At 40.5% G+C, this 14,729-nt stretch overlaps 2 protein-coding genes across 3 annotated transcripts in view; one reads left to right on the forward strand and one right to left on the reverse strand.

Annotated features, from left to right (window-relative positions):
* LOC147144947 (uncharacterized) lies at nt 1–4,287 on the forward strand. Its single transcript, XM_086036738.1, has 4 exons — nt 1–80; nt 197–264; nt 389–482; nt 2,040–4,287. The coding sequence occupies exons 2-4, from the start codon at nt 207–209 to the stop codon at nt 2,824–2,826; spliced, it is 939 nt and encodes a 312-aa protein (XP_085892864.1). The 5' UTR covers nt 1–80; nt 197–206; the 3' UTR covers nt 2,827–4,287.
* LOC147144948 (zona pellucida-like domain-containing protein 1) overlaps nt 4,058–14,729 on the reverse strand; it is a 27,418-nt gene continuing 16,746 nt past the window's right edge. The window contains exons 2-11 of one of the 2 annotated variants that reach the window (XM_086036735.1): nt 11,233–11,361; nt 10,667–10,893; nt 10,297–10,487; nt 9,532–9,604; nt 9,301–9,398; nt 9,117–9,200; nt 7,156–7,327; nt 5,447–5,546; nt 5,350–5,361; nt 4,058–5,259 (exon numbers count right to left, since the gene is read on the reverse strand). In XM_086036735.1, the coding sequence (XP_085892861.1) occupies nt 5,102–5,259; nt 5,350–5,361; nt 5,447–5,546; nt 7,156–7,327; nt 9,117–9,200; nt 9,301–9,398; nt 9,532–9,604; nt 10,297–10,487; nt 10,667–10,893; nt 11,233–11,356 (1,239 nt within the window). In that variant the 5' untranslated portion in view covers nt 11,357–11,361 and the 3' untranslated portion in view covers nt 4,058–5,101. Of the gene's footprint in view, nt 5,260–5,349; nt 5,362–5,446; nt 5,547–7,155; nt 7,328–9,116; nt 9,201–9,300; nt 9,399–9,531; nt 9,605–10,296; nt 10,488–10,666; nt 10,894–11,232; nt 11,362–14,729 lie in introns of those variants that run through there. The other variant, XM_086036736.1, reaches the window with a different exon arrangement.

Consider the following 14,729-nt stretch of genomic DNA (forward strand, 5'->3'; position numbering starts at 1 on the left):
TGACACAGGCAGGATCTGATAACAAGGCCCTTTATAAGGCTGACAGTGCAGAGGTCGCTCTACGGACCCTTGAAGCTCAGGTAATGACCACCAATTGTTTCTCCGTCTTTCCATGATTAAAATTACAGAATGTATTAAGGAAAAATATGGTAATTTTTCTCGGCACAGTGGTCTTAATCATTTCTATCCCCCACAGAAAAGAAAGCATGCATTCAGAAAAAGTGATCTTCACCATTTGCGCCTTTGCCATCTTGGCAATTTCAGGTATTTTCCCCAAATACTTCTCAATATATCACAATGTATATTGTATGCTATTTACATAAATGTTACACGCTAATGCCATGTTGTGTTCATTATCTCTGAGACATTTACACATTTTTTTTTGCAGCTTACCCGCTCCATCATGACACCAGGGAAGCGACGTGGTCTGATTCCAAGGCCAATCAGGCTCATCCCAAGTCAATAATAACAAAAGAAGCCGAGTAAGTTGACCTAACTCATGACATTAAATTGTAAAACTCAGAGTATTTTGCTCGGTGGTGTTCAAACAAACAAATAAACAAACAAAAAAATAATAATTGTGGGAAATAAACAAGTGGAAATGGCAGAAAGTAAGACAGAGGCAAAAACACTGCCAGCTACAGCGATACATATGCACAACAAAAATAAGGTCCACAATTTTAGGACTTTCAAAACTGCAGCATTGCATTGCATTTTGAGCATGAGCAGATTCAATCTGAATGCAAATTGAATGATTCGATGTTTGCGTATTTAATTTTAAAGCAAACAGTTAACACTTAAACATGGACCTAAAAGTGGTAAATTTTGAAGAATTCATTCAACTCCCAACTACTTAAGGATAAAAGTGAAATTGAACTGAGCCACAGAAAACTAGAGTCCATTCCTAATTTAGCTAAAAATTGAGTTTTATGGCTGCAATAAAATCTTGGGGACTTATATCATGGCGATTTATGTGGAAACGATTACTTGTTCTGGATACTTGTTTTTTAAGAAATTGTAGTTTTCCTCATATTTTTGTTTACTCCAAACATAGGTCAAATCTCAATAATTCATGAAAGATGACAAATAGCATTCAATTACACTAACATGCAGATGCAGTGTCACCTATGCTAAACCTTATTTTCAGAGTCTTCTATTACTCTCTAAACATCACTTTGTGTGTGTCTGTGCGTGTGTGTTAATTAATTACGTTAAAAAAGTTTGAGAAAGAGAGAGAGAGCACTAGGTTTGTGAATAATGGTCTCTTTTGCATGGTTGGTAAGAGAGATGGATTTGTGAATTAATGTAGTTAGTTACCCACGAGTAACATGCAATTTTTTACCCCCAAAAAGTCCAAAATTCCACTAGGATCAAAGGGAAGACGGTTAACAGTATCTAAGGGTTGTAAAAAAAAATACTTTCACTCCACCATGCTATTTTGGGGGGTGAGGTCACAGGCTCGCACAGGCTCGCAGCAGTCCAGCTAATTAAGAACCTAGTTTCCTTATCATTCATTATGACTTACTTCATTGATGTACTTCCCAGCACTGAGTTATTGACAAAAAAAATGTTCTGTGCTTGTATCCTATCCATATGCTCTGTCCGTGGGTCAGTTAGCCACATTAGCCCTCCCGCATTGGTCCACAGCCGCTCGCAGTCATCACTATGCACACATAAGGGGATGTTGTTGGCTATTTGCATACTGTAGAGTCAGCTAACATAATGATTGTTGCTGATTGCTACATTAATGTGGGAGGGTGTGAATTTATGTTAATATATTTCGGGTTTCCATGTCATCACTGGGTGGTAATTCCTTTTCTAGGGCCACTAGATTGTGTCCTTACACTGCTCTTTTTCTTTGGTTTCATTCAGATTAAACCAAGTGAATGCCAAATGACTGTTATGAATGCAAATATTTTAGGGCAGCATATTTATTGGTATGTTTTGAAGCTTTATTTATTTGTAATAATATTGGGAGCGGTAAGTAATTAGTACCCATCCATAAAAGCACACTAAAACAGAATGCTCATGTCCCACAGTAAAATATACAAGAGCCACATCGATGACAGTGGCCTCTACAACCACGAGGAAGAGTACAACAAGAACCCAGTGTCCGTGGAGCTGCAGCGCAAGATCGTTGCTGAGTCAGAGCGACTTCGAGTCCGTCTGCAGCAGGAGCTGGCTGAGCTGAGGGAGAGGCTGCCTCCGCCGCCGGGCCACCTCACCTCCACGCTGGCCAGCGTGAGGGAACACTTGGCCCCGCTCACCCAGCAGCTCCACAACAACTCCCACGGCCTGTGTCACCAGGTCAGGCTGTACCTCCATGGTCTGGACGCACCAGAGACCAACCCTGTTGTCCACCACTGGATGACACAAACACTGGAGCAGAGCGCCTCCAAGATGGCTGACATCATGGCTGAGTTCATGGCTAAAACCAGAGAGGTGATGGAACACCTGAGGGAGATGAGTGAAGCAGAGGCGGCTAATTCAGGAATCTGGCAGGGATTTAGCTCGAGGCTAGGATGGGAAGTGACTTCACTGCAGACCGAGTCACAGAATAGTTGGGAAAATCTTAAAGCAGAGCTTACCGATCAGTCACAAACTGCGCAGCCTCTGAAGTCCACGGTGGAACGCTTCTGCCAGAATTCAGCACAGCAACACCAAGCCTTCCAAGCCAGGATTGAGAGGCTATTCTCATCAATGGAGGAGGAGCTGGAAGTCCAGTTTAGTCCTTCCCACACTGAACAGTCTGGTGGCTCGTTGCAGGAGGACTTCTCCCTCAAACTGTCCACTCTCATCCAAGACATTTTGCATTCAGTGCAGTGACACGCCCTTATGCAGACTATAAATAGAGACACCATCACCATTTAATTGTTTGTTTGGCACATTGTTGGCTCACAACATAGTGACAAGCTTGTACATAAACTCTTAAAACAGCTGGCTCTAAAGTAACCCAAATTGGGTGTAACCCAGCGCTGGGTTCAATAGAGACAGAGACAATACTGGGCTATTTCCGAACATATGTCCAGCACATTGGGTTGAAGATTTATCTGAGCACGTTGGTTCAGGATTTGAATCCAACAAGGGCAACTACCCATACTGATGAGTTCAAGCTACCTAAAGCTACCTATCTGACGGATCGGCCGTTTATCCGTCACTGAGGGGCCCATTTTGCTGATGGTTGACGAATGACAGAATTTGTTTTTAAAAAATAGAGGGATTAAGCATAGACGGAAACCACTTTATTTAGTCTGCCGTCCATTTGCAGTCCGTCATTAGTATATTTTTCACAGAGAGGCTTCGATGGCCGTGGCGGGCATGAGGAGGAAAAGCTTGGGGGACAGATTTGAGTGAGGGACCAGGCTGTCAAATCCAGCAGGTAGGCATCCAAACCACAGTGAGTCACTATTTCTGTTCAAATATCGTACAGCGTGGGGGCGCGGGGTGCTGATTGCGAGTGAAAGTTTAGTCGGACTCGCAACGAATGCCTGTTTAAAAATAGAGGCGAATCAGCCTATATTCGGGTACTGTTTTCCCCCGAAAAAGACGAATGATGGACGACGGAAGGGTACCCACGCTGCAGACGGATGACGAATAATGGACGCCCAGCTCTGGTTATCAGTATAGTTGTGGTTAAAAATAATACAAATGATGTTACCAACAGTTTATAAGAAGAAGGAGCAACAACTTTCCCCTGTCAGGGATCACCATAGCAGGCGACTCGCACGATGTGTGGCTCACTTTTTTCCCCCAGCTGCTCTTTCTGACACAATCCGCCCATTTTCCATGGGTGGGCCTTCCGCCCTAACTGGAATTTGAATCCCAATCCTGTTGTTCGAAGTCAGTGATGTTACCCATTGAGCCATCAAGTTGCAACCAACATCATCTATGAATATTGCAGTCAATTCACTTCAATTTTTTTCAGGACAAAATGGCGAACAACTTCAGCTCTTCAGCCCACCCAAATTTAATCTTCTACCCAATCTGCTGGGTCAAATGAATTAACCCAACAATGGGTACTTTTACCCAATCTGCTCAAATCCACAGCTGGAACGTTTTCGACACACCTCTTAGCATTTGTTTGAATTCAGTTTAATTGTACTTTGCACAACAAGCATGTTGATCTGAGAGATGTAAAAAGATACCAATTTATTGATATTTGTTTATTGTATGTAAAATATACTACATATATACTACTACTCTAGAAAGAGTAAAGAAACTATTTTTTGTAAATAATTGTTCTGCAAATATTTTCTACATTACTGTAAATAAACTCATGGAAACTTAGAGTTGTTTGATTTTAATCTCACAAGAAAAGAGACACTGTACAGTGCAAATGAATGACATGAAGTCTTCTGACTAACATAGCATTTGCTTTACCACTTAAAATATTGAGCTGCCATATGATCACAAACATACAATTGTTTACAGATATTTTGAATAGGGTCTTCAAAAATATCCTTGCATAATGACCCACATGCTGCTTCACCACGTCAAAAGACAATTTTTGCTATTTTATTTCGTCGCTGTCATGTGAAAAACACTTATCTCCAATGTTTTCATTTTATTTTTACAAGAATGATGTTTCCGTGTTACAGACATTGCATGAATGTGAAAAATAAAAAAGTTTCCACAATTGGAGATAAGTGTTTTTCACAGGTCAGCGACGATATGCTGATTCACCATTCCAAAAGACAACTTTTGTAATATCATACCTTTGATAATGAGCCATATGCTACTTCACCACATATCAAGACAAAAACTATTTGATCGCCTGTTCTGATAAAAACAAAGCCTTGGATAATGAGCCAAGCACTGCTTCACCATGTCCAAAGACAAAGATCTTATTGCCTGTTTATACATAGCAGCATCATTATTGAAAAGTTTCCACTATAGTGATAAGGAAAACATAAAAATGTTTCACAAAATTTGCATTTGTACAAACTGTGTGCCTGAAAATATAATATTGATACCAATACATGATTTATATGCTACGTTGATTTCTGACATTCAATAAGGTTTTTTTTTTTTTGGCTTGTTTTGTTTTTTTAGAAAAAGATTCGTGTATCCTGTGTTGTAAAAATAATATAAAACATTGGTGTCAGTTGAAGGCGTGAGGTAAGTGGCCCGCCAAGCAAAATTTCTTCAGTATGAACCAGCCGCCAAGAACCAGCAGAGCAGACGCGGCAGAGCCAAACACAACCCCTACTACGAGGCCTGTCACATTCAGGTCATCCTTCTGTGATGCCAGATTGTCACCTGATGGTATAGAGTACATCAATAAAGTTTGGCTACCTCTAGGTTGTATGTGTATATTTGAAGCTATGAATGTGACCAACATATACTCACTGTGGGCTTCCGCTGCAGGGAAAAAAGAGGGAAAAAAAGGCAAATATTTATCATTGTGAGACATATAGTAGACAATGGGGAGCCAGAGGGTCCAAACCTTCTCTGGAGGTGTACAGCGGTCCGACTGAAAGAGTGGCCGAATCTCTTCCCTCCTGTCCGAAAGGGGTCAAGGATCTTTTTTTCCTGCTGTTACAAGCCTGAAGAATAACAATAGCCCACGTGTCAAATATATTTTGTTTGGCATAATCTTTTCGTTTTGAAAAAGAAAAAAAAAAGAATCTGTGGCAGGAGTTTGGGATGTGGGCCTTCAGTGGGAATTCAAGTAATCTGACTCACCTCTTATAGCAACACTGTGTCATACAGTATGTCAGTTTTTGTTGATTATGGCAGCGCCATGTGGACAAAAGCGGTAGTGTTTTCACAAAAATCAACCACATTTTCCATGCGTGCCAGCGCATAGTGTTGTGAAATCCTGAGCCGTCCTTTAGCGAAAGGAGGAAGTGAGTATGCCGTTCAATTCAGGACATTTGTATTTTTTTGTGTGCCAGGTTTGATCCCATCCCCCTCAAAGTTGCGATAATGTGGCTCCATTATTTGGACTATTTGCGGCTCCTGCACGATATCCGACACAGACGTAGAAGGTTGCTAAGTACGGCAGCTAAATTCCGGCAAAAAACTTATGTAAACGTGAAACGGTGACTTTAAAACATTGATTGAAATTACACGTAGCCTATACATATGATAAACTTTGTAATCATTTTATATTTATACTTGAAGAGACATTCTTTCGGCCCATAGTACAGAAATTCCATTGAATGTCGTCAGTTTCTCGCTATTTTGGTCAAATCCACAATGAATTGTGAGTAATATGCTTCAGCTTCAGAAAGCAGGTGAGCCGCGATTGGTTATTACCTGAGCCCTGAGCAGTTGTGATGTCATTTTCAGTTGACAGAAGTGACAAAATGGCCGCCCCCTAGTTTCAACTAGTGGGCTTGCATAGAACATATTCTTGAAAAAAATATGTTTGGGTTGACTTCTACTCTATAGGGGAAGTCAACCCAAACATTTTTTTGCTGCACAATTTACTTTTATCTTCTGTATCTTCGCTAAAAAATGATAATTATATACATGGCAGTGGTAGTCTGTTTTTGACTCAGCAAAGATCTTCTAAAGTTGCTAATTTTAGTCCTGTGACACACAAAACTATTGTATCTGCTCAGTAGCATAGATGACGTGGGCTTGGTGGGTTTTGTCCCCCATGGTCCCTCTTTTGGTCAAACGTCTTATTCTTCTTTTTTTTTTAAAGAGAAAGTCAACCCCAAATTTTTTTTCCAGAATGTGTTCTATGCAGGCCCACCCATTAGTTTAAACAAGGCATTCTGATTAATAGTGCGTTTGTGGAATATGAGAAATCCACACGTTTTCAGCTATCTCAGGGGGCGGGCATTTTGTCACTTGTGTCCACTGAAAATGGTATCACAGTTGCTCCAGGCTTAGATAATGACCAATCATGGCTCAGGGTCAGAAAACAGGTGAGCTTTGATTGGTCGTTACCTGAGCCCTGAGCAACTTTGTTGTCATTTTCAGTCGACAAAATTGACAAAATAGATGGCTGAGATGGCAAAAAACGGGTATATTTTGCTGCTTAGGTCATATTCCACAAACACAATATTAATCAGAATGCCTCGTTTCACCGAGTGGGCCTGCATAGAACATATTCTGGAAAAATATATATATTTGGGTTGACTTCCCATTTAAGTTTAAAGAAAAAAAACTGACTTTTAATCCAAAACTTTTTGTACTCACGTTCAAGAGTTCTTCACATTTGGTGGGCTCACAAAGTCTCAGAATGCAATGCAGGTAGATGCTGGACTTGGCCTGCTCGCGGTGTTGAAGAAAGCGGAAAGCCTCAAAGTCAAAGCGGGCGAAGTTGGAGTGTCCATTGGTATTTATTGTTGCCATTTTGTCCACTGAACACCTAGTGGAGAGAAAATATTTCCAGTTTATAAAAATGCAGCGTTTCTACTTTCTAAATGGGCTGTAAATGGGCTGTCACTTATATAGCGCTTTTCTACCTTGGGTACTCAAAGCGCTTTACACTGCACCTCATCTACCTACTGATGACACAGCATCAGGAGCAACTGGGGGTTCAGTATCTTGCTCAAGGATACTTCGACATGGTCACCATGGCCGGGGATCAAACCCACAACCTCCGGGTTGGGAAACGACCACTCTACCACTGAGACATGCCACCCCTAGTTTCCAGAGATTTCCGTCCGTCCGGGACAGAGGACGAGAAGTTTTTAAAAAAGGACGGACTAAGCAAGGATGGAAGTGGGTTTTCATCCGTCCCTGTAATCGTCCCTAACTGGTTCAAGTACCGACTGACGTGTTGTGTTATGTTCTTTTAAAAAGAAATTCTGCCCCCTAGTGGTTCAACGCATGCAATACCATGGATTACGCCATAGGACTCCCATTTCACTGATGATGAAAAAGGTGGGTAGCACTTTTGTTTTGTTGACTAACTGTTAACATTTGGTACATCAGAGCTGGGCACTTGACCCTTTTTTGCCGGTCAGTCCCCCACCCTACGGCCGCGACCTGGGTACCCTTAAAGACTCGGCGATCCGGCCTTATCGGCCCCCCAGATCATTTTAACTTTACTTTACTCTCTAGAATCTAAAAATCTCTCAAAACCATTATTCATGCTCATGGAAGTGCCACCGTACACTTAAAGCTAAGACCCAGAAGTAGAAGTATTTCCTTCTCCTCCTAAAATAACATGGTGTTATTTTGCAATATTGTTTTAAATTGTGAAATAACACCAAAAAAAAGAAAATGTATTACATTATAACTCAAAAGTTTTGCACTAAAACGCAATAGTATTGCGTTTTCGCAATCTTAAATATTCTCGTTATGTCCCCTGGCTAAATGCTATAATTGGTGACACTTATACAGTGGTAAACAATTCAATCCACTCATGATACTCCCAGCCGATAAGTGGATGTGAAGAGGAATTAGCCAGCTAATGATCTTTAAATAATGTTTATGAATTATGAAACCTCTACCGTTAGCACCTCTCCCATGGCGTCCTGCACGGACGCTTTTTTTTTGTTTTGGGGTGGCAGGGCTTACGGACTGGCGATATGTAAGGAGGAAGATTATTCTCTGCTCGTTTTTAATGTATTCCTAGCAAAGAACAGGATAAATTACCCAGACCAGATGTACAAATTGCACTATAAAACGTATTCTGACTAACTCTGCTGTTATAATTGCTATAAGCCACATGCTGTTTCATCAAAACCAAACACAAAATCTATGATCTGATCACATGCAGTATCATGTTGTGGTAAACTCAGCAAGCCAGGGCCCATATTTAACATGGAAGAAATCTCCCAAGAGACCAACACTCCCAAAATTATTTCATACAGCTTTGAGTGACAAGCTTGATCACAGAAAAAAAATAAAATCAAGATACTACTGTATATTATTTTTTGTTTAAAAAAAATCCAATGATATCTCACAGCATACAAATGTGAAACTGCAGCAGTATTCACTACATTACACTATATGCCATTATTCTTATAGTGGACTCTTCATTAGATACGCTTGCACAGTTGTAGACCATTCAAGCGCGGCATCTGAGCATGTTAGCGCTGCGTCTGAACATGTCAATCAAAACTGCTCATGAATCACGTATCTTAAGACTGCGGTTTCAAATGTTATAAGAACATGAAGCCATGTCTGTGTGTTTTCTGCCATCGTACCCAGTGAAGAAGTTGTGTTGCTCCGTGTATGACACATTATAAGCAGTGGGAGTTCCGAAGCAGTGATCTAGCAGCACATGGAAGCTGTAGTGAACAGGCCGATCAGTTACTGTTTTGCCAAGAAATACAGTGTGTTTGTATTCCAAAGTTGGATTTCAGAATATCCAAGAGCTTTTTGGCCTACTTTCCAGTCAGGTTCACAGCCTTTACTTCCACGTAAATCCTTGTTCGGAGCTGTAGTCCTGACGAAGGGACGATTAGCGGATATCCATAGTTGGAGTCCTGAAGACAAACACAAAGGCAGAATAAGCTAAATAGAGATTAATTTTGCATCCACTACACTGTGCAACACATCCACTTGACAAAGGCTGGCCTAGGTTTTGAAGTGTACCCAATGCCTACTATGCTTACTTACATTATAAACGTTCATTTTTAGCGTGTCAACGAAGCTTCCATTGTTGTCACTTGTTGCCACTGAAACCGAGGAGCTAAAAACACATCACAGAAACGAAAAAGGACAGATGACTCAGTCAAGAAACAAACCACTGACTTTTATAAGATCACAGTAATTAGCACTAAATTGCATGTTCTCTCTGACAGATTGTGTTAGTGGTGGAAACCAGCGTATTTAAAAGGGGGGTCTGTGCTTTAGGTTGCTCTGATGGTTGTCACCATGGAACACCGGAGAGAACACCACAAGTGCAGGATGAAGTTTGAAGTGATGGAATTGGAAGTGTTAGTGAAAGTGGCAAACAAATTTGGGAGAGCACAAATTGCCACAGTGCACTAAAATGACCCAGAGATACGAAATTGCTGAGTTGAAAGGAGTTTTGTTATAGGTGATATGGCATGACTCCTTCATGTGAGTGGCTCCAAGTCAGCCCTTAGAACATTCAGAAACTACAAAATTGCACTGCTGAATAAATGATAATAAATGATATGTTACATTATGAATTCATGACATTTCAAAAAAGTACTGGAAAAGATCATTCATTTTGCCTATTCCTCATCACAGTAACGTAGTCATTGTTATGCACATGCCGGTTTGCACCTGCCTTTCATACTGCGCGGCTCTGACTCAGTCCTCCAAAATGTGTTTGTGTGAACAATCCTGTTTTGCCTCTTGTTGCATCAGACCCAAAAATCAGACCCAAAGCCAGTAGTTGCCATGGTTACTCACGCCACTATCTGTGTGTTGTTGATAAGGTACTCTAAAGGATAGCGGCAGGCAAAGTGATAGTAGAGGTCCGTGGTGTAGCTGATCACCCCCTGCTCAGATCTGGGGGTGTCGATGAAGCCTGTGATGATGACAGACTGGATGGTGAGGAAGTTGCTGAAGGGCCCCGTGGGATCCGGGGTCTCATCCACAATCTTAACCAGAACATACACAATGCAAAGTCATCATAAAAGTGATTTGAGTGAGTCATTAGTTATATACTGTTCAGGTGAATTCTGCAGATGATTCACTACTCTGCATTAAACATTCTCCTGTCCCTGACCCCGAACCGCATCATTCAAGCCGGTCATCTTCCATGAGACATGCTTCTAACCTGCAGGGACTGTCGGCAGGGGTTTTGGTCGCTGTGGTTGACTGGAAGCTGGTAGCGGATGATGGGAGGGTCCACGCTGGTGTCAATGGAGCCCTGGCACTCTGTGACGTTGTGTTCCCCATTTAGTGCCATGCTTGACGAGTTGAACCCCGCCCACTGAGCTGTGCACAGGTTGATCTCCACCGTGATCATGGTGGTGCCACAGTCGACTGTCAGGTCTGAGCTTTCTTCATAAACATGAAAAGGATTATTATTAATAGTAGTAGTAGTAGTAGAAGTAGTAGTAGTTGCAGTAGTACTGTAGTAGTAGTAGTAGTAGTAGTGGTAGTAGCAGGAGTAAGTAGCAGTGGTGGAGCTTCTGCGCCAGCAAGGCCTTCTCTGCTGGTCTAAACACTATCAGAAGCACTAACTCATTTTAAGCCTAAATTAACATTTTAAAAAAGAAGCTAATCCGTTTCTACAATGCTACATTATAGTGGTAATTAATCAGTGATATGAAGGTACCAAAGACACAACCTGCCACTAAGTAGTCGTAGTAGCAGAAATAGTAGTTCAGGAATACCTACCTGGGATCCTATCATACTCAGAGGAGCAGTTGTAGAGGCAGAGAGTGGGATGCAGCAGTATGGCCAGCAGAAGAAGACAAAGGGGAAGAAGAGTCATCTTGTTGGGATGCAGCGTGTCAGTCATGTGCACTAAGAAGGAACAACATAGCAACATTGATTTATGCACGGTATATCATAGGAAATGCAAATAAATATTATTTGGAAAACCTGTTATAACAGGTAAACGACTTGTTTTTATTACGCTACAGTATGAACATTGTGCATAGTCACTGACCCCAACATTAGGTACAGCTGTACAAGCTAATGAGAGCCAATAAAAAAAATTTATCAACAAGTCTCCCTTTGAAAAGGTATTAAATAATTACTTAGCTTTAGTATTATGTTTATCAGTATGGTTGCAATTTGCATTGGTGTAAAATGTTCTTTATTATACTGACTAATATTTCACATAACTTGTTTACCTTATTTAGTCACATGCAAAGAGGCAAAATAAAATTAGCATGATGATATTCTATTCATTTTTAAATGAAAACATACACCAAATGTATGCATGAAACTACCTGATGCTTCAGACCTTCCGTAGCATCCCCTGTCTAATAATAGTAACAGTGTTCAATGAAGTGTCATGATTGTATTCATATTATTATATTTTTATATTTAAATTTACTAATGAATAACATAGAATACAATTGTTATTGCAGTTGACTCAATTGAAAAAGTTCAGCAGTAGATGCATGGAAAATAATCGCGGGAAAAAGAAACACAAGTAAAACAAATATTTAAAATCTAAATTTGTATAATAATAACAATGTAGTTTAATTTAGAAAAATAAATATATATAGCCTTGTGGGAGTCTTACCTCTGTGGTACCTGAGCAAGTGTTTGTCTGAGCCTGTCAAGCAAAGTAGCTTTTATAGGATAAGACATCGGCAAGACACCTAAAACCTCAAAGGTGTGTCTCACAAGCCCACCACTCAGCTAATTATAGGCCCTTATACACACAAACACAGATGAGCACATTCTAGCAGACACCTCAAGTTCACTGTTGCTGCAGTTTTGTAACACACTTCTTGACTGACTAAGGTCCACGATATTTCACTGATTTAAACATGCAATTCATCGAGAGGAGTCAAATTGTTTATTTAGTTTCTTTCCTCGAAGTGCAAAAGGAAAATGTGAAATTCACAGTTTTAGATTAATTTATGCACAGACATTAAAGGGAAAAGGTTGCAAAACACCTCATCCAAGGCTACAATATCATCATGTGGAGATTAACAGACTTCAGTGACAGTTTTGTGTGAAAGATTGTCCAGAGCTGTAAGCTGATCACATTTGCCGAAAGCTATAAAGTGCACAGCCAAAAAGGATAAACTTTTTTGGTAATTTCCCTTGCACGTCAAAGCTCACTTTTGTCTCATTCGTGGGTGTATGGTGGGTAGTTCACATAGCTACAGGGAATATCTTCAACTGCTCAAGTGAGGTGTGTCATTCTTCACAAAAGGAGACAAGAAGAGGAGCATCAGTGTGCCCCATGGTGAAACGTGACATTTGTTACACTATCCACAAATCACGTCACTCCACGACTATCCCTGTCGCTCATGACTTCATGACGCATAAAACCTCTTAAAATATCATATCTCTCCATGCTAATCACACTACACATTTCTTTCTTCTGATAATCCTTTTGGTTGAAGGGTTATTTCAAGTTAGTGATTGTTCCAGGACAAAATGTCCAGAGTGGGATAATTACAGCCAGAAGAACAAATGGCAATGAATCACAAAGCCTAAAGTGACATGGAAGACTGGTATTATATAAGAGATTAGACTGTGTAATTCCTCATAAGTATATGCAGTGAGATGCGATACGCAATGGTGACAAGGCCGAAGGGAGGATGTTAAGTTGATTTGGGTGGGAAAAAAATACACTGGGAAGTGTACACAAAATCACCTATATGTAAACACTACATCAAATGCTAAATTCTGCAACTAAAAAAGTATTACAGGAAAAACAAAATAAAGTTGCTGTGCATACATATTCATAAACAAGCACGTTAACCTAAAAATGGTGGCCCACTGACTGGGGGCTTTGGTGCTATCTAGTGGCCAAAAGTAGACCACACTAAAAGACAAACATGGTGTGTCAGGAAGGTTCCAGGACTGGTGTCACAAACAATCTGGAGTCGTAGTTGATTGTTTTGCTCACAATGAAGTGAAAACGCGTACTTTGTAGTTTTTTTTTTAAATATATCTATTGTTATCACAGTTATCACAGTTTTGGGAACTTTTCGGACACACATCATACAGTACGTAGGCCTACTGAGTGAGTGCACACGTGAAGTTACGAACATGCTATACAGTAAACTAGTTGGTACAGGGAAAAGAACACGCGCAGGTACCTCCTCACTTACTGTTCTTTTATGTAATTGATTTGTATTTATGGCCTAGTGTGTTCATACAAATATTCGCTGTATGACTTTAGAGCAGGGATGCAGGCCACAATTTTTTATCAGTGCTACTGGGGGGCCTTTGGACCACACACTTCCTAACTTTTTCAATGCATGTATAAAAGATCCACTATCCTAACCCAATACATTTAAAACAAATGACAAAATTTGTTTCCACATACTAGTGCACATACACTTTTTTTCCCTGTACAATGCCTTCTTGTATAAAAAAAAATATTCAAGAATGGAACCAAACTGCTTAACAGCAAACCAACATTAAGTGTGAGAATTCATTTTGTAAATTTCTTCACAAAAAGTGTCCCGCGACCCTTGTGAGGATAAGCGGTATGGATAATTGATGGATGAATAATGTTTTCCAAAAAAAAATGGAAAATTAGTCGTAGGGTAGAGTGTGGTCGTGGGCCACATGCAACATGCAAACCCCACACATGTGGGCCGGAGCCGGGATCGAACCCACAATCTCTGAACTGTGAGGCGGACTTGCTAACCAGTCGACCACCGTGCCGCCCTGTTTGCATTACATAAGAGTAAAATAATTAAGACTTCTGCACAGGTTAAATTGTCAAAATAATGTAATAATAGGTCAGGGTCCTTATAGAAAGGGGAGAGGACATTTAGACTCATTTATCTTTCTTCGGTAACACTTGCGTTAGAGAGAAACACTGCTCTGCACATTTCAACGTTAGAGCCTTTCTGTGAAATTAGAGACACATTCCAGCAAAGCACCAACAATCACTTGTGTGTGTCTGCCACCAGTGAGTTTACAGCGGAAATGAGAAACACGCCAACCCGAGTCTTCATCACATGACAAAAACATGTGCGTGCATCATAATCAAATCATGCCCAGAGAGGACAAAGCAACAGAAGCAGAGAAAATTTAAAAAAAAAAAAACTACATGGTTGTACTATAAAACTGCATTGCATCACACTGAGAAGCATTTCTAAAATGTTGCATTTCATACTTTTTTCACAAAAATACCACCTAAAAAATACTTAGCTCTTATACACCACACACAGATTAACATCCATCCA

This window comes from Filicampus tigris, chromosome 7 (genome assembly GCF_054856515.1).
Source record: "Filicampus tigris isolate MCC_2025a chromosome 7, RoL_Ftig_1.0, whole genome shotgun sequence".
NCBI classification, from domain to species: domain Eukaryota; kingdom Metazoa; phylum Chordata; class Actinopteri; order Syngnathiformes; family Syngnathidae; genus Filicampus; species Filicampus tigris.

Bases quoted from the DNA above. Each gene is read 5' to 3' on its own strand.
- LOC147144947 (XM_086036738.1), top strand. From the start codon at position 207: ATGCATTCAGAAAAAGTGATCTTCACCATTTGCGCCTTTGCCATCTTG. The intron at 265-388 runs GTATTTTCCCCA...TTTTTTTTGCAG, and splicing joins TGCCATCTTGGCAATTTCAG to CTTACCCGCTCCATCATGAC. The intron at 483-2,039 runs GTAAGTTGACCT...CATGTCCCACAG, and splicing joins ATAATAACAAAAGAAGCCGA to TAAAATATACAAGAGCCACA.